The following is a 20,619-nucleotide window of genomic DNA, read 5'->3' on the forward strand; positions in this document are numbered from 1 at the left end:
CACCTCACTGTCTGAGTAATTTCATTAACCTCCAAAACACAGATGGAAAACTAATATACCTCATTATTCTTCTCCATGAGTGTTCTAGTCTAATACAACCTAGTGGCTGTTAAGTTGGGTTTTTTTAATGACTGCAAAAATATTATTTTTTCTTCACCCTGACTTGACAGCATTTTGTACAAAATTCAGTCTGAATAGTTTAAAGGCAGCTTGCCCCCCTCTTCAGCATCAGTCCATGACCTTCTGCTTCAAATGCTGCCAGACAGCATCTCAAACAGCTTACTGGCACGAGTCTAATCTTCTTTCCACAACTATATAATGGCTTAAATTCCCCTCAGCCTCCATCCTTACTCTTAATAATACTGGAGAAATCAATTTAATACATAAGTAATATTTAATCTAAAGGCAGGTTTATTCTCATTCTGGTCCACTAAGCCATATGCATTTCATAAGTATTAAAAATAATTATGGGCCACTGTTATTTTAAGTGACACATTCTTTCCGTTACTCAGGGAGAAGCACTATTATGCAACATACAAAACAGAAATCAGAAAACTGCCCCATCTTGTTCATTTCTTCTCTTTCTTTAAATCTTGAGCTTTCATTATTTACTTTTACTGCTGGTCACACATCATGCAAGCTGTTAAAATAAATTGCAAAATGCCATTGAAGACACTTGTACAATCCCATTAAGTTCAAAATCACCACACAGCCGGGGCAAACAAGGGATTTTTTAGATTTGCTTTATGCAAAATGTTGACCTTTCTTTATAATGTACTCTTATGGTGTAATGAGCCTTTTGGTCAGGAGAAGCATTACGTGAAGTTTTAAATATATGCAGTAATGGGAACTTACTGCTGTTGAACATGAAGAGTTTCATTCTGTAAGAAATAAGACCACAAAATGCACGCAACGGTTTAAATTTACAGTACACTGTCTTTTCAGAATTTTGTTAAAGTCAAATGACTACCTGTCCTAGTAAGCCAACTATTGCATTAAAGAATATCCATCAAAAATAGTGTTTTCAGACATATAAAATCCTCAGCGTTATTTTAAAAAATGCTACTAGTACATTTGTTCCTAGAAAGAGCATCAGCTCTTCATGTTGCTAGAACAGGGGAAAAAAAAACCACAAAACACCAAACAAACAAACAAAAAAACACCAAAAACCCCCAAAGAATTTCAATTGAAGCTCCCCCCATAGCAAATCTATCAGAAGACCAAATCCATGTAAGGTTCAGATAAAAAGGTAAATGCTTTATGTTTTTACAGTCACAGAAGTTTTGACAGTGTCTGCACATATTGTTAATGTGATCAGATAGTACGTAATGTCTTACTAAGGTATCTCAGCTGGGCACTGGAAAAAAAAAAAACTGAGGCACTTAACATCCATTAGGTTTTGTCTGTTTAATTCACAAAATCTGGATGTGGGTCAAAATGTTTTAGACTTATTGGGTCTTATCTTGAAATTAACTAAATCTCACAATATTTAAAGTCTCTAAACGATGCATTTTTGTTTCTCAGTGTCCTGGTTTTAGCTGGGATGGAGTTAATTTTCTTCCTAGTAGCTAGTGTAGTGCTGTGTTTTGGATGTGGTGTGAGAGCAATGTTGATAGCACATGGATGGGTTTGGTTGTTGCTGGGTGGTGTTTCTACTAAGGTAAGGACTTTTCGGTTTTTCAGGCCCTGCCAGCGAGAGGGCTGGAGGGGCACAAGGAACTGCGAGGGGACACAGCCAGGACAGCTGATCCAAACTAACCAAAGGGATACTCCATACCATGGGACGTCATGCTGAGTATATGTAAGCTGGGGGAAGAAGGAAAGGGGGGCATTCAGTGATGGCATTTGTCTTCCCAAAAAAACATTATGCATGACAGAGCCCTGCCTTCTTGGGGATGGCTGAACACCTGCCTGTCAATGGGAAGTGGTGAACGAATTCCTTGTTTTGCTTTGCTTGTATGTGCAACTTTTGATTTACTATCAAACTGTCTTTACCCCAACCCCACAAGTTTTCTCACTTGGGAGTCTTCTGACTCTCTCCCCTATCCAACCGTGGGGGGAACTGAACGAGCAGCTGTGTGAGGCTTAGTGTCCGGCCAGGGCTAAATTACAACACTCAATAAAACATGAACAAAAATGTATTTTAGTGCAATGAAAAAGAAAAAAAAATATATTTATCTCAATAAAATAAAGTATTTTTAAACTATTATCAAGTTCACTAGAAAAATTCAAACTCATATGCAGTTAACACCAGCTTAGCTTTCAGAAGACTTCTTCCTCATTTAATAATGGGACACCAACCAAATTTCTAATGAAGTAACAGAGAAGAAAATCACCTGGCTAAAGGCCAGGTCAGTAATTTTCCTGATGATCTGTTTTAGATTTGTGACTCCAGCTAGACCCTCTCTAATACACTAGTCTATAAGCTGTTTTCTTAATGGCACGGGAAAAAAAGCAAACCACACACAAGAACCAACACTGAAAGCTCTGCATTTATCATTCACCTAAACATTTTGTGTTTCAAAGGTGCAAAGACATCTAGAGATGGAATAGATGCACATAGGTAAAGAAGTCATTAACTGGATGAGGAAAATAGCCAGCTAGACAGGAACTACACATGTTAGCAGTGGTGCTGCAGTAGATATCCCTTTGGATTTCACACCGTCAATGGCCATTACCAACATCAATAAAAGCCACCTGGCCTTGCATAGGTTTATGTCTATATCTTATTGTTTGTTTCAACTGTATTTATCCATCCCTGGAGTTTTTTGTTCTGAGAGGTAATTTGGAAACTTTTAGAAGCCTGAATAAAGAAAACAAACAGCAGGTAATTAATCATGTTAATAGTGCTTCCAAAGGTCATATTATTATTTTCAGCAATTATACCAATCTTTTCCACTCCTCTAATTTTATTCCGGGGGGGGGGGGGGGGGGGGGTGGGGGGTGGGGGGGTGGGCGCGCGTGCATGTGCGAAGATTCCCTAATTTTATGGTCATAACTACTGGAAAGAAAAAAATTAACAAGAATGCCATCTAGTAGCTAATGCCTTGAATAGTAACCCTGCAGATCTAAGAAGCCTTGCTTTCAAATAATGTCCCAAGATCATCACGTTCAGAAGTATCTATCAAAACCTGACTGCCAAAAAAATGAAACTGCACTAGTGTATAACTTTCTTTGGACCACGTAGCCCTACTGAAATGCAAGTTCAGAGAAACTTGTTAGAAAGTAAGGGCGTTTTCATTTTCCTCTATAGTGACAGGGAATTCAAACAAAACCATGCCAGGACATCTATTAATTAGCTTATCTGGATGCAGTGGCTTACTCTTGGCTTTACTTCCTCTGTTGCAACTCTAAGCATGCAAACTTGTGGGGTCTTGGAGGAAACCAGAAGACAAGAAGCTTGGCTGTACCATCCCAGCAACAGCCCTGAGCTGAGGATGGCAGTCCTGAAGTCATGTGTCTACTTGCAGCTCTGTATTTTGCACATAATACTATTGGAGAATGAATAAACTCAGCAAACCACCACCACATTGTATTTGACCATCAGGAGGCTTTATTATTGTCATTATTAAATAAAGCAGCCAATAGCTGATACGCTTAATGCCAAGCAGTACTGCCTCTGGGTGAACTGTTCTCAAACACGTGCCAAAATCAGGTCCCAACAGGGATTTCATCTAATGTCTGGACTCAAAGGGAAACAGGAGCCCAAAAAACACTGCTCAAAAGGAATGACTCAAGCCATGTGCAGACAGAAGTTCAGGCCTCTGGAGAATCATCAGGTCAAAGCAGGGGTGTTTTTTGGAACACAGCTTTAGCTGAGGTGTCAGAGAAGGACAGAAGCTCCTAATACATACAAGTATCATGGACAACTCAAGCCTCTGTCTTTAACCATTTAAATACTTCTGCAAATAGGAATACCAGAAGCCTCTGCTGGTGAAGCTTAAGCCCTTCAGCCTTGTTTCAAAGGTGAATTCAGACATTAATTTATCTGCGTTAAATTTTGACTAACTCATCCATCAAAGGGCCATTTCCATATTAACCCTTCCATTCCATATATATTCAATACATGTGTTTTACAGGAAAAATGGAAGAGGCGAGTCATTCTGCTATTAAAAATATTTCTATTTTAATGTTGTTTCTATCATGCATACTGAACTAGTTAAACAGGCCTAGGACACCTTCTTTGGAGTTAAATTAATTTCATTCTGACAGACAAGAAATACAGTGAGGTTTTTATCATCTAACATGCACTCTGTTTTTCAATGCCAGATTTTATCTTTCAAAATAATAATTAGTAGTAGTTTTAACATTTTTTCAATTATAAAGCCTTATCATTTAATGGATAAAATTTCCATAAACTTTAGTGAATGCATTGTGTTAGGCTATTACGTTCTTTATTATTTGGCTACTGTTATTAAACAATAAAAGCATTCACTTCCTTACAATCAAAATTTTAAAAGGAGCTTTAAATATAAAAGAAGAGGGAAGAGGCAGAGAAGATAAATTATGCAACTGAACAGGGTGGTTGTTTTTCTCTTTGTATCTTAAGTGCAAATTCTCCTTCACTGTGTTTCCCAGACACCATCTGTTTCCAAAAAAAACACATCACCAAACATTACAGAGGAGATAGGAACTTCTAATACGAGTTAAGCCTTCCAATTTAGAGAACAGTCTGAGCTTTCTCACATAGGAAAAACATAATAGTACAGAGCTGTTAATAAACTATCAAGAGAGGCAATGGGTGTCTCCTCAGATGATGCAGTACACTGTTTTAGGGATTTTCATCAGAATCATCGATGGCTCATTACTTTACAGCGTGCCTGCATGCCTGCTTTAGGAAGTCTAAACTACATTTGCATTTAATAGCAGGTTCATTTCAGGATAGGGCAGGGTTTTTTTTGTAATTTTTATTTTTTAAGCCTCCTATTAAAGCCTGACTATGGGTGACAACTGCTGAGGGCTCACTCCCTTTGCAATTAGGTATCAATGAAAGTTTGGAAAAATAGAAACTGCCAGAATTATTTGTATCAGAGACCCACCTATGCCAGTACCCTTTCTGCAGGATTTCAGGAGGAGGTACAAGAAACCAAGACATATTCGGGTATATGACAACAAGCCACAAGAAGAAAGCTCCCTTCATCTCCAGAGAGTCTTGTATCAGTTGCAAAATGCTATTTACTGTTACTTCTAGAAGTTCTTATTGGAAGAGCAAGGTATCTCATTTTTAACCTGGTTACACTATTGAGTTTAGCATTAACACTGTACTTAACTTAGCAAATGAGTTTATCTTTTTGCTTTTCCCTCTCTCCATAGTATGTGGGGGAAGAAAAAAAAATCATTTAGTTTGGTCTAATAAGTAACAGTGCCAAAATAAGGTATCAGAAAGGCATCTAAATTATTTTGGTTATACGCATCTGTTTTTTAAAAAGATCTATGATATAAGAATATGGCTTGGACAGGAGCCATTAAGGTCACCGTATACAGATTCCTCCTTATAGATTCCTGCTATCATACCCACCATGTCAAAAAATACAAACAATATTCTCCATAGTAAACATATTATGAAACATCCTTCTCTATGTGAAGTTGTTTATATTCTCTATTCTGATCACATCTCTTGACAGATTACATCTTTTTTAAACAAGAAATCCGTAGTAATTCTGAGATATGTCTTTTCTGCCTTTCCCCAGTCCTCCCTGTCTTCCTTCATACAAAACAATTCTCTCCTTTCTGTGGCCCCAATAATTTATTTCACACATGAAACATTCTTTATTTCCAGGTACCTTTCCAGATAATTTTATAGCTATCAGTAGACTAAAAAGTGCTTCTGTTGTTCTCTTAGCAGTTATATTAAATTAAATCAATTAGCACACTCAAATGTACACACATTACATTTTGAGCTCTTTCTGTTCATAACACATGACTCTTAAGATTTTTCTTTCTTGTTGCCCATACAGATTCTACAAATTTGGATATCTTTGTTGTCCTTTGCTTAGTTTATCAATCTTTTTTTTTATATATTATTTTACTACTACATTAATTCAGCACAGGTTCTATATGCCTGACCTTCTGCCTCAACATACTTAATTACATTATAGGCAACCATCTCTGCTCCTGTGCAATATTCTGAGCAGCTTCACTGAGTTTTAAATGCACAAAATGGTCGTTGCCACACACTTCATTTCTGGCTTCAGCAATTGAGATCTTGTGCTTTGTTACTAAAAATAGAGCTGCTTCCAACTACCTGAGCCGGAAAGCTAATTACAGAGCCGGTAAACAGTGCTCCTCCCTATCGAGTAAATGGCAGAATGAGGAGTCTGCTAATGCACTGGGATGCACATGGTCCTGTGGGTCTTCAAAATCTATCAAGTGTCATTTATTTAGCCATTTGTTGCTGTTTGCTTCATGGATAAATTACCATTTAAGTAAATAACTGTTTGTTGGATCAACAAATCAGGGAGAGAAAGAACAAATCAGCCCATTTTAGGAAAATGTATTCTAGCCTAATTCTCAGCTTGTGCAAATCAGAATAATGTCACTGAAGTAAACAGCGTATGGTTGATTTAGACTAGGCAATTCTAGTTCTCTTATTTCCTGCAGTAGAGGGCTTATTAGAGGATCGACTGTTTGCTGCAGTTTTAAGACGTTTTTTGGAAGTTATTTCTGTCACTTACAGGCAAGAACAAACAACTGCCACTCTAAGAAAGCACCTTCTTCCCTTAACTGTGCTGTCAGCCAGATCTGCAGCACAGCACCACACTGCCTGGGAGACGCTCCCTGCTGAAAGATCTTAAGGGGGGAAGCATCCGTGGAGTTTAGAGTCTCCTCTGTATCTGTCAATGAAACACAGGTTGCCCGGCCCCATGGGACTCATTCTTACCATGCAGGCCAACACAAGCTTTGTTAGCAACAAGGTTTCAGCCATCACTCAGTCAATAAAACTCAACTGAGGCAACAACATACAGATAAGACATAAGCAACTGTTAGAATCACTGTAATATACCTGCAGCTCCAAAGCAAAACTATAAAATACCCATCACATTCGTTCATCCACAACACCTTCTGGGGCCAAGAGGGAATATAGCCTTCTGGAATTATTTTTTTGTTTGTTTGAATGCAGAACATGGGAATAAAAGATTTAAGTAGAAAACTACCAGAAAGACCAATTTAAAAAAGTATTTCTATTTCTCCTTCCTAACTCCTCAAAAAAATAGCGAGACAAGTAAATAAAACCTCCAAGACTGTACTCAACACGTTAGAGAAGTTTAGTGGAGGAAAAGAGTTTGCTAGCGAGCGTAAACTATTTGCTCATTATCATGTGTCTATCATGTAGCAGGTATACAGTATATACAGTGCATGCAGGGACAGAACTGCTATCTGAGGTTAAATACATTATTTGCACAGCTCATTTGGGAGAGGAGAGGATGAGCTCCCTCTTCTGTCTCCCATCTTCATGAAAAGGAAAGTCAGGCTGTCCTCAGCCAAGTAAACCACCTCCTGTCGTGAAGGAAAAGTGGCTTGCCAGTTTTTAGCAAAAATGATTGAAAAAAGGTAAGATGGAAAACTGGACAGAAGTGGAAATCTGTAGTATAAGGAAGAAGAAAATGCAAGAAGGAGCCAAAGAAAGAGGTAAAGAAAGGTATGAGGAAGTCACAGCTACAGAAAATCCATAGTATTTCCAGATCTGCATATTCCAAAGAATAGAAACAGAACCTTCTGACAGTTACAGTGATGGGGAAAAAAGAAACAGAGTATCAGCCATTTCATCTCAAGCTGAAGAAATACAGTATGTCTGCACACCACCAGGCGGTCCCACACTATCACACTTAAATCAACTCAAGAAGCCATGCACCCGGACTTGCGTAGTTGTCATTTTAGCACAGTGTTACACCAGAACTGACCCATCTTGTTTCCGTGGTATCCTATGTAGCATACTGGAGCGCCTCTGGAAAAAGGCAAAGGCATTTTTTCACATTTGAAATCTGTCTATGTGCCTAAGTGTATGGGGCAGGGGGTTGGACAGTGATGGAGGAAGAGGTGTGTTTGATGGAATTCAGGGCATAAGCAGCACTGAATTGAATCCTGGCTTTCAGTCACTGATCAGTCTTCCTGTGTTTTCAGACCTTTCTCTCTGATCTAAATGACCACAGGCAGCAGACAATATATTCATCAGTTAGATAAAATGTGCTTACTATAGTAGGACAAATGCCTTTCAATGATAGTATATTCCAGAAGATAATCCACAAAAAAGAGGATATGCCGACATCAGCAATATTTTCCCTGCAACTTGGTATTTCTCCCAACATTGCTCTCACTTTAAGGCAGAGAAATTATAACCTCTAACCCTGGGAGCTATTTCTCATTTCTTCATTCAGATTTCAAAGACTCAACATTGACGTCCACTCTCCTCATGTCCTGCGCAGGGCAACTTACACATTTAAATTACTCACAAGTGGGTTTAGGTGGTCTGGTTCTCTTAAGCTGAACTTGCCAAATTGATAGGGCAAGTGAGATGTGCCTCCACCTCACCTTTCTGTTAAACTAGTATAAAGTTTCCAATCCCCTTGCCAAAAAATTACATGAAAGAAAGGAAGGAGGGTAAAACTGTGCAAAACTGTTGAAATTAAGTTGCTCAATTCTCTTAAACATAAATTTGCCCTACTAGATCTCTCTTGGGCAATCACAGAAAAGGCACTTTCACACTCCTTAACAAAGTGACTTTGTGAATCTGTTATTCACACCAAAAAATCACATATTACACGACTTAGGTATGACTCAAACTTCAGCCTTCCTAGTGAGTACATCAGCATGTGCAAGTACTCCAGAGCCAGAATGAGATTAATGGGATAAATTTAGGGATATAAATAGGAACAAATAGGGAAATAGGAAGGAAGGGGAATAACCAAACATTAACAGATTCCTTCATCCAATACTTGACTAAATCAGGGACAGTGATTAAATAAGCACACGTTAACATATGATACTGAAGCATATGAAAAAGAACTTTACCTCATGATAAACTGAAAGTACCGTAGTTTGCTGGATCATAGTAGCACCAATTTCAAGAGTGCATAACCATAATTAACTATCTGCTCTATGCCTCAAAAACTTAGCAACCAGCTACACCAGCCTCCTTTAATCTGCAGAAAATTCATCAGTACTTTCTGACTACTGACCAAGTTTCATATGACACATTTAATTTTAAAAGCCCTCAGATGACAATTCAAGAGCTAAAAATCAGCTACAGATTGGTCTCCCCAGCACAGGGAGCCTGCAGGTAGGAAGTAGAGAGTAATCACAGATTCCACTGCCTTACCTCAGCTATGTGTGGCATTGGGTTAAATCCACAGAGATTGCACACAACATTCTTGCACTCTGTACAGGTATTGAAGTTGGGGGGATCCTTAGAACCAATATTTAGTCCAGTTTTACAAAGGGGACAAGACACTTTAGGCTGGCTGGCTTTTTCTGGTTCCGACAGCACAGCAGGTTTCTTTGCTTCAGCAGGCTGAGGCTTGCTATCTTTAGCCAAACCAGGTTTCTTTTCTAAATCAGATCCTTTAGTTGTGAAAACACCATCCTCTTTTGACGGTTCTGATTTTTCGGTCGTAAGAGTCTTGGCTTCTTTCTTTCCAGGAGCAGCTTTTGGAACAGGCTGAGCCTGAGCAGCCTCTTTAGGGGCTGCCTGGGTGGCCAGAGGCTGTGATGGAGGCAGTGGCTGCTTCGCTGCAGGACCAGACGGCGGGGGGGCTGATGTTTGAGAGCCTGGCTGACCTGCTGTAGAAATTAAATTTGAGGCCTGGCTGAAGATAGAAGCTCCAAATCCAAAGAGTTTCCCAGTGACTGTTTCTTGCGGTGTTGTAGGCTGAGGCTTAGGGGCATCAGTGATGCCTCCCAGATTAAGGCTGAAGCGCCTCGATTGCTCAGGGGTTTTCTGAGGTGGCTGGGGCTGAGGGGCCGGCTGTGCTGACACTGCCCTGGGACCTGCCCCTGCTGGTGGGCCCTTGGGAACTGGCTTGGGATCAGGCTTTGGAGCCGGTTTTGTTTGTAACTTCTTAGGATCATCTTTTGTTTGTGTTGGCTCGGCAGGCTTTTGAGTTTTAGCATCTGGTCTAGCACCAGGCTGAGACCCAAGCTTAGGATCTGACTTCTGCTGAGACACTTGTGGAAGTGGTTTGGAATCTGGTTTATCCCCAGCTGGATGTGTGTCCTGTGACGGCTTGGCAAGCTCTGGCTTTGGGGAATCTGTCGCTTTCTGTTGAGTCGGTGGAGGTCTGGGACCTGCCAAATCCTGTTCCGGCCCTGGCACCGCAGAGGTAGGCACTGTGTCTGCTGTAGGCTTCTGTACACTGGGTTGTTGTTGCTTCTCTTCAGTCTGCACTGGCTTGGCCTGATCAGACTTTGGAGCAAAATCTGTTTGCTGGGAGATCTCAGCAGGCTCAGCACTAGGTTGTTTCAATTTTACAGGGGGAGACCCAGGCAAGGATGGTTGCTTTTTCTGTGGCTGGTTTTTTTTCAATTCTGCTAGCTGCGAAGGATCAGGTTTTGGAGAAGCATCTTTCTTTTGAACTGGCTGTGGCTGGGAAGATGGTTTAGCTGTTGAAGGTGGGATGGGTGTCTTCTGCTTGGGTGGAGGCAGCTGTGGCCCAGAACCAGGACCTGGTGCTAAGTCCCCACCTAATGCTCTTTGCATCTGGCAGTTTAAACACAGCCATTCATTAATCTGCAGGGGGGAAAGAAAATAATTTTACAGGATTATAATTAAGATAAGACAAGGTTAATAAAATTAGCATAATAGGCTATTCTAGTGTACGGCTTGTTGCAGTATTACAGACTTCTGTGTAAAATGGGAGGAATATTACCACTAATATTGTTTTGCGGCTAACACGCCCAATTGTTATTTTCATTCTTATCTACACTCCTGTGATTTGAGCTATTGCTGAGCCCATGCTTCTAACGACTTCACATTCAGTTTACACACAGCTGAATACTGGAGGATAAAAACCCAGCAGAATGAAAAAATGCACAGAAATTTCACAGGACCCAGCAGTGATTCATTTACAGCAATGATTTTCCAGAATAGAGAAAAAGGACAAATACTGCTAAAATAGTTTGACACATCAGCGCTGCTGACAGAAAACAATAATCAGAATTAAAACACAGTAAATGCATAATTACCTTTAAGCATACATCTATCAAGCTCTTCGTATAGCTTATGTTTTTAGTAATGGTTCATATTACAGAGCACAAATATTGGCAGTATACATGTATCCAATGAATTCGGCACAGAGGTGTGTTAAGGGGCATCGTATATTACACAGACTTACACTTGACTACAAATTTTAGAGGGCAAGTCTTCACTTGGAATCAGTGAGGAGCTTTGCCTAAGCCCTGATGATGGTATTTAAAGAGCCATACTTAGGTTTTCCAAAATGCCTTTGTTATGAAAAGAAGTAACTACAGTATGCCTGTATACTACATAGGAGAAGGAATAAGGCAAATAATGTATTTACTCATGTTTCTCATCAATTTTACTACATCACAACTTCAAAATATTTTCTCTCCTTCCCAAGAAGTATTACATGAGAGGGAAACAATATTTTCTAGGAAGAGAGAAAAACTCAACAACCCTAAGTGGTCATCCCTACCTTTCCTTTTGTAAAGCCTCACAGTCTGAGGAAGGATCAAATAGGCTAAAGCAACACAAGGTCAAGAAGAATCACGTGCCATTTCCCACATTTTCCATTGCTAGCAGAAACATTAAAGGCAGCAAAACCACCATTCAGAGTCACATGTGCCTACAGCAGACACTTAAACTCTGCAGAGCTTGGTAGCTCTACTTCCGTTGGTCTGTGTGTGAAAGGCAGAGCGCCAGCACTGCACACACCACTGCGAGAGGGAAACGGCGACCAGGAGGGGACAGGTTCTAAGACTCAGATCTTTTTCCCCTAAGGGTGAAGATTTCTGGATCCTGTTTCTCACTCAGGTCTGAAATCTCTATACCATACGTCACGGGATGAATCTGGAGGTACCACCTGCAAAGAAAGATTTTGTCTGCGTAATATCAGAGCTCCCTGGAAGGGAAGAACTCTGATGTCATGGACTGAGGCGATGAATTCACTGTTCTGGTATGCTTCGGCAGACTCATATTTTAACAGTAGCAAAAATTCAAAAAGAGCAGTTGGATGCAGCTCTCAAACACAGTTATTCCAATTATTCTGATAAGCATGGTATATACGCACTCTGGAATATGAACTATTACAAACAGCTTCACAAAGAGATGCCCAAATTCAGCCCCAGCTGTAAGGTCACAGTAATCGTTACCATTCATAATAATGTTGCTTTCATCTTCCACTTTTAGTGCTTTTTTTTTTTTAATTATTTAAACAATTCTCCAATCTACTTGCAACCCCACAGCAAATGGCTGTTAGAAAGCAAAACCAACCGAAACAAAACTGGAACACACGTTTAAGATCTGCTTTGAATTATTAAAGGAATTAAATTCACAGCTGCACAGAGGACCTGAGCAGAGATAACATTTAGCTTAACTCCCATTTTGTTTGATTGGTGATCAGTTTCCCTTCCAAGTCCCTATCCAAGGGACAATTTCTTGCAATAAGTAAATCTTAATTCTGACACCTGCTTTTAGATATTAGTCATCTTTGATGCCACGGATCCCAAGCTGTCTATTTTTAGACTGGTAGATAGGGTGGCTGACTGGTTCTTACTGCTAGAAGAAATCTGAAAGTGATTTCCTGTGTCCTGAAACCCATGCTGTCAAGTGCCATGATTAGGACTGTAAATCTGACAGATTTCATGCAGCATTTTTTGTTCAGATTTCAGCTATTGAAACCAGAAAGTGCTACCTTGCTAACTCACTGATGTAGAAACTATAGGCCCTCATAACAAGAAAATATATTTTATGTATTCATCAATCATAACATCTTAAAGCTTCATAAAGGCTCTACAAGTTGGGAGCCCCATATTAATTTATTCACAGTGTTTTAGTAACAACATCCATGGAGAATTATATTGAAGAAAATTATTGTACCATGTTCCACAGCTTGCCTTTCCTTTATGCATTCATAATCTTAACAGTTGATTTCAATAACAAATATGAGAGACACTTCAGTTCTCCTTATAATAAACAAAGCCTACACAACCGAAGGCAATTCAGAGCCTATGCCTTTCTGCAAAAAATGTTCAGATTTGTTCTAACTACACAAAACCAACAAAAGCAATAGGAAAACTGTCAGGGAGCAAGTGCATCAACTGGCGTGCTCAATTTCTATTCCTGCAGATGATGTAGGGGAGGAAGGGAATCCAGCTTGACTCCAAGATTCCAGATGTACGTGAGAAAGAAATTTGACTTGCAGATTGAACATATTTCATACAAAAATTACTGGCACACAATATGAATGCAGCTCTCAGAAGCCATTTTTAACAGCCCTTTTGCAGAACAGAGCCACATACTAAGGCAACGGGTCTCATTCTCATTTAGACCAGTAATTTGGTGCTATAAAAAGGAACTCTAAGATATGCATAAAATATTAACATCCTTTTACATCACCAAAGAAATGCAAAGATTTATAGAGCCTTTACATTGCCACAGATATGTAAATGGACCTTGCTGACATTGCTCAGTGATGCCCCAAAGCTTTATTGATAAAATCAGTTTCTAGTCTGAAAACATATCAGCTTATTTGGTTCCTGACAATTTCAGAGAGACGTGAGGACTCCAGATTTGGCTCTTAGCAGACATTTCTGCCAAGATGATGAGAGAAACATGAAAAATGAAGCACTTGACCCCATGATGTTATGCAGCTTCACGTAGGGTGGTATAATATTGTAAGAGACAAGGAACTAGATCAGAAAATCCTCTAATGCACAAAAAAGAACAACTACTATCACAAAAGAAACTGCATTAGTATGTCGACATACAACTGAAAAAGTTTTCTAAACAAGCCTGGGCAATACTAGAGACAAAGTTTTCCTTCTATGCCATCCTTCCACGAATAAGTTCTCAGCTATTCAAAGTAATTACACTGAAACAAACATTTCACTATCATACACAGTATGCAACTGATCCTCATTTGACGCAAATAGATCATCACTACAAAATATTTACCTTCCTTTCAGATATCAGATGTAAAAGGCAACTAGGGAGTTTATCAGGGAACACTGACTCAAGACACACAGAAAAATGATGGTAGGTTCTAGTCAGCAGCATGGTCCCTTGGTACCCACTCCACAAACCACATCACCAGTTACAAGCACTGTAACTTGGTGCTAAACCAATGTTTGAGCAAACTTTTTAAATAGCCATTCTAAATTACTATTTTAAAAGGTTACTTAGCTATTTTAAAACTACTGAAAACATTACTGGACTAATTGTGTTATGCAGTTATCACAACCTTAAAACATTCCACCACTCTGCTTAAATTACTAATACACATACCTATAGTTTGCATATGAACTATGACAGTTTGGCGAACTATTCTTTCACAGCTTATATAACTGGAATCATAAAGCAAAATAGCAAACATAATCTTTTGACTTTTTTTTTCCCTTGAACACCAGTTAGGTGTAACAAAAAGTTAATTTTTACAGCCAAGCCTGCTTTAAAGCTTGCACAGCACAAGGAAAGAGACTTTTAAACACAGCTCAGTGCACTTCATGCTGCATCACTGCAACAAATGCTAATTGCTTTCATTAACTGCATCTAGATTTAATATACTAGAAATACGTGAATGATTACCAAAAAAACATAACTGCAAATCAAGAGAGCAGCAAAGAAAAGGTTAACACAGTTCATCTGTGCTGCACAGAGTGCATCCCAATGAATATCACCGGGATTTGAAAACAGATTATGCCGTCTGATCAGAGCAGGGCAGGGCCATGCTTCCTGCCCAGTGATTACCCAGCAAACAGCATCTCCACATCACATGGCCTAACATAGTAGTAAATTACAGTTGCTGAGCAACAGCAATACTGGCACAGATGGCTCACTGCAGTTGACATCTTTAGCTATGCAGATTAATTTATTATTTACTTGGGTTAAAAACTGGACAGGACAGTTTTCTGGGTTAATGAGAAAACACTCCAACATATTGTAGACTATTGCCCAATTAAAATATTGAGAAACAATTCGCCATTCATAGGTCTTTGCATCTTTCCATGTTCTGCCCCTTTTGTAAAAGAAAAAAGAAAAAAAATTGCATAGGGCATCAATACTATTAATACATCTAATCCTAAATGTAAAGCAGAAATGTAGGCACATAGTCTTCCTCGGAGAAAGAAAAACTGTGGGAGTGTGTTTAAGAACATTCCACAGAGAGAAACAATGTTCTATACTTCCATAACCCTTGTGTTTGAGGATCTTTACAACTTTCCCAAATGCCTGTGTGGCAGTTCTAGCCAGGGGCAGAACTAAAGGAACTATATTAACTTCATTTCATCACAAAAAATTGTGAATACTCTCCATTTCCACACAAATTGCGGTGTTAGTAACACTAGGAAACCCCACGTACTCTTTGGACCAAACCAAGTATTTCACACTCAAATATTTCAGCCTTTGATCATTTTTAAAAGACGACTAAACAAGGCTTGTTTAAATATGCTTTCTGATCAATTTGAACCCAGACCAAACCCCACCCTCTTTTACAGAACACTTCTAGCTTTAGTTCGGCACAGTTAAGAGTTGATACTTAAATTACTACTTTGAAAAAGTTAAAAAAAGCTTTGGGTTTTGTTGTTTGGTTTTTTTTTTTTGCTTAACTCATTTCTTTGCAACTCATGGTCAGAATCAGGTCCTTAATTTTTTTCTACTTTGTTTTGCATTACTTACATAACACGATATCCCAATTCTGAGCTTAGATAGCACGTACAGTTTCAAAGTTATTTTTCCTAGTATAAAAAAGCTTAGTCTTTGTGGCATGTCACTATCCACAGTGACAGCAGTTTTATTTTTGTTTATATGTCATTTCCAGTCCATGTTGCATTCTGGTTCTCACACATTACTAATAACACAGCAGGGTCTAGACTGTAAACCACAGGGAATATTGCAATTGAATCAATACCTTCCTTTACTGTCCTGTAATCAAAAAAGATTTAATAGAGTTATTTCTATTAATATTATTGTAAGTATAAGCAAAACTTGACTATAATTTTTGTGGTGAATCCAGGTATCTTCCTTATATTAACGGTATTTTAAATCATTATATATTCCTTTCCCTTTACAAACTAATAATAATGATAATAACTGAAGACAACTAATGCATTTCTGACTGCTTTAGTTACTGAAAATACGTCATGCCCCAGTATTTGCTACTGTTTAGCATACCTAGAGATGCAGGAAATTAATAAAAACAAATACAAATACCAGAAATCATTATGAATATTTGAAACAAATCTTGGTCCCCCTAGATCAACAAAGATTGTGATATGATTGTACACAAAAATGGAAGCAGAAAGAAAGAGCAAAAAATCAAGGCTGTAGTACGTAGAGCAACTGATAAGGAAAATTTCTAGCCCACAAAAAGAAGAGCAAATTCCAACAACAACAACAAAAAAACAAGAAAATATTTTTAGATTGGGTTAAAAACAATTTTTCCTGTTGAAATGAAAAATAAAGGTATAAATCCACTAAAATTTTCTACTTGATCTGAAATTATATGCTCCATTTTGGGAGGGAGGCTTGACCTTTTTTCTCTTTTTTTTTTTTTCCTCCTCTTCTTTCCATTAGGATTAAGTCAACTTTGATACAGCCATCTTGTTTCAAAAACCAGAACCAGTACAACAGTTTTCAGAACTCACTTTGCCTCCATCCAGAATAGCTTTTGGCAAGTGAACAAATCCTACAGCAATATACACTGCTTCACATTATCTGAATGTGCAATTTTCAGCAAGTATCTAAGTAAAATTATACCTGACTCCAAGACTAATTTTAAATGGTCTCTCAAAAGCATACTGAAACAGTGGATAAAAAATGGACTAACGCAGATAAAATGCATGAAAAATAATCTCTTCTAAATACTACCTAGAAGACAGGCATTCTCATATGTGCACATACTCATCAAGGGTGGGCTAATGAAGTACAGCTCACGAACAGCCAATTTTCCAATATTAACAGCTTTAACACTGCACTTGATCATCAACTTTACAGATGCCCATCATAAAGAATGTCACAATGTATTATTACACCTTAAACCTTTGCTCAGCCTGTGTTGTCTGTACCTTCCAATAACTAGTACACAGGGGATGAAAATTTACTCCAGCTATTGAGCATCTGGACTATCATTTAGATTTAACTATACTAGTCCATGCTTTTTGCCTAGCTTTATCAAAACTACACATAAGTGTTTAACAGAAGAGATAGTCCCTCAGATGTCTTCGTTCGTTTTCAGAAAGCCTACTCATCTTTCAAATGTTCTAGAAGGCTGAATGGACTGGGGGGAGGGGGGGAGTGCTGGTTTCTGTTGCTAATGCCTCATGGGAGCAGTTTTGGCAAAATAATATTTTTTTTTAAATGAGTGAAATAAATCACTTGAGTAATAAAATAAATACACACCTGCTACAAGGTTCTGAGGTATGTGTTTGTGAAAGGAAAAGGGAATAGAGTACCAGTCATCAAACCTGTTTATATAATTTTTCCCTCACTTTATGCAACTGTTGCTAGGCAGTCATGTGCCATGGTGATGTGTGGAGTGTGAATACCTAGACAGATTAGAGAGACATATGTTACCGAGCACATTACGTATGGTGTGTTTTCTCCCTAGCCTGCTGTACAAAACCAAGATACCAACCATCCCTTTTCCCCAGCGGGACCACAATGTCACATGGTTCAGAGAAATAGTTCAAGGGGTCGAACCTTGTGGCAACACAGGTATCACTGCCTGCTCCTAGTTACACAGTTCTCTCCAGTGAGTTAAATCACGGAGATTTTTTATTTTAAATAGAGGTTTAAGTGAAAATAATGAATAAAAAATTTTAAAGTCAGCTCTTTTTATAATGGTTTTACAACACATGCAATCTACTTCCTGAGGCAGTTTGTAAAGCCTGCTATATTCTTTCCAGAATCAGCTAGAAATACAGAATATAGAAATTTAGAAAGATCTGTATTGGAAAAGTAATTCACTCTTTTAGTTACAAAGACTGAACTATCCTGTAAGAAACTTGTAAGAAAAATATCTTAAGAACATAGTTCAAGCAGCTGTACAGGGGAAAATGTTAAAGAACATAAGTAATATAAATACTTTTCTAAATAAATGCCTTTTGCTCTCCCCACATCCAATTTGAAATTATTGCTTTCCAAACGGTAATGTGTTTTAACATGAGCAATAAAAACAGTGGCTATAAATGGCATGGGAAAGGCACAACACAGGATTACAGAACAATGAACCTTAGCAAAAAGAACATCAGAAAAGGTCAAAGTATAGCAATAAGAGGTGAAGATCTAGTCAGTAAGTACATGGGTAAGAGAAAGTCTTTTGGTCTTTAATAAGACTTTAGGAGAGCTTCAAATAAGAGAAGCCAAAAGAAAAAACTTGCACCATAATCAAGGAAACTGGCAGCTAAGACACAAAACATTGTTTTCATGCTAGACAGGAAGAAGTGTATGAACTATTGTAAAGGAGGAATCAGAAACTTTTGTTAATAATCTAAAGATTGAAAGGAAAGGGAAATTTCAGGGTAACTCAAGTGGGAACCTTTGCAGCTGAAATAAGTTAAATTTTTGTATGTGCCAGAGCAGGTTCTATTACTTTGCTCCAACTGTTCTGTAATAAAAGTCAGATGTGATTTTCATCGTACTTCACTGCAGACTGGAGCAGGACACCCACAATGAAGTTTCAGCAAGACAGCTGGTGGTGCAAAGCTGAGCAAATGAGAAAAGTGCGAGTGGGCGTCAGGAGCTTGGAACTAATAGCAGAATAAATTAGATGTCCAATACCTTCATTTACTGAAATGATTTCATCATGGAATAAATGCATATCCTGTGTTTATTTCAATGTGTAATATGAAATTCAAATCTGCTTTTACATATGTATGTAATCAGTCTTAAATGCAGCTGTATTTATTGTCTTAAAGTTCTGAATTTCACACTTCTAGAGTACCCACTCCAAAAACTAGTCTTTATTCACAGAATTTCGAAATACTTTGAGTTCTTCTTACATAAGCTCTCTCAAAATCCATTTCATTTGAACATACCAAAGTTATTGACCATTCCCATGGGAAATCTGAAGTTTTAAAAGGAAGACTAGGAGCTGCAAGAGACTCCAGGAGCACACTACAGAAATCTACAAATCAGCATTCACAAATAAATGTAAGAAATTCTGGTCTAAAAACATTCTGTCAGAACTTGAACGTAAAGGTTTCTTACAAAAGTTCCTCTTTAACACTGATCTATCATGTTTCTTGTCCGTTACACAGAAACATCTTTTTTTACCCTGTCCAGAATGACATGCTTTATGATCTTTCCTCATATAGGCCCTGATAATACAAACTTTGAGCACCTGGTTAGCTGCAGGTGTTCTGAAATTTCTGCACATGGCTGTTCAAGTCACTTTTTTCCAGTCCAAGCATTAGTGCCAACTATCTCAATTCTGAATTTCCCTAAACTCAATCAAGTGAGTACACTTCTAAATGATACAATGGTTACTCCAATTAGTCTTCCAGGTTTAAATTTACAATTTTAACAACCAAAAATCAATAAATAATATATTCCTGGATGCAAAAAACCTGCTGTTTGTTACCAGGTACCAACTAATAAACATGTGCATTGGAAAGAAACTTAACTGCTAGGAATGTTCTTAAATCATTGTGGTACTGACAAACAGGTTGCCCGGAGAGGCTGTGAAGTCTCCACCCTTGGAGACATTCAAAACTGCCTATGAGCAACCTGCTTTAGGTGACCTCGCTTTGAGCAGAGGGTTGGACTACATGATCTCCAGAGCAGCCTTCTAGCCTCAGCGATTCTTTGACTCAATTTAAAATGTAGGGATGTTATTTGTCAGGTTCAAAATATAGTAGTACTCTGTACTTCCTCCTATCAGCATCTCTGATCAGCTAAACTAATACCAAAACAAGACAAAACCAAGCATCCCAAACACTCCTTCTGGCTATTTATCACTAGTCAGTCTTTGGTGTCAGGTCTGCTATGCTTGACTTCCTATAAATTTATAGAAGTGTTGGTACTGAAAACAATTCCAAACTAATGTACAAATGTAAAACTAGTATATCGGGATGTATGAGAAGCTGTTCAAGCAATAAGAATGGATCAGACATTCATATGAAGCCTTGCTCCCACACAGAGCAAGTAAAGGGTATGTACAAGCACATAAATCAAGCTACTGCAAACATCAGGTTAAGTAAGTTGATTTGAAGTTCTAATATTACATTCTATACCATTTCTATGCTATACAAATACAGCAAGAATGGTGATCAAGGTTAGAAATAGTCCACAGAAATCTCTTCCTTAGTGCCCCCACAAGAATGAAATAACCTGAGTATCACCAAGCCAGAATTCATGACTCAGGCCTTCAGCTATTGAACACTGACACAGCTACAAAGCAAATCCACCCCACATCCTTTTCCAGAAAACACACCGGGGCTAAAAAGAGT

At 38.4% G+C, this 20,619-nt stretch overlaps 1 protein-coding gene across 9 annotated transcripts in view; it reads right to left on the bottom strand.

Moving 5' to 3' along the window:
* Positions 1 to 20,619, bottom strand: part of PCLO (piccolo presynaptic cytomatrix protein) — a 385,852-nt gene that overhangs the window by 356,951 nt on the left and 8,282 nt on the right. For all 9 annotated transcript variants that reach the window (XM_080392024.1, XM_080392028.1, XM_080392027.1 and 6 more), the window contains exon 3: positions 9,317 to 10,723. In XM_080392024.1, coding sequence (XP_080248150.1) covers positions 9,317 to 10,723 — 1,407 coding nt within the window. The remainder of the gene's footprint in view (positions 1 to 9,316; positions 10,724 to 20,619) is intronic.

Source organism: Falco punctatus (genome assembly GCF_963210335.1).
Source record: "Falco punctatus genome assembly, chromosome: 6".
In the NCBI taxonomy this organism is placed as follows: Eukaryota; Metazoa; Chordata; class Aves; order Falconiformes; family Falconidae; genus Falco; species Falco punctatus.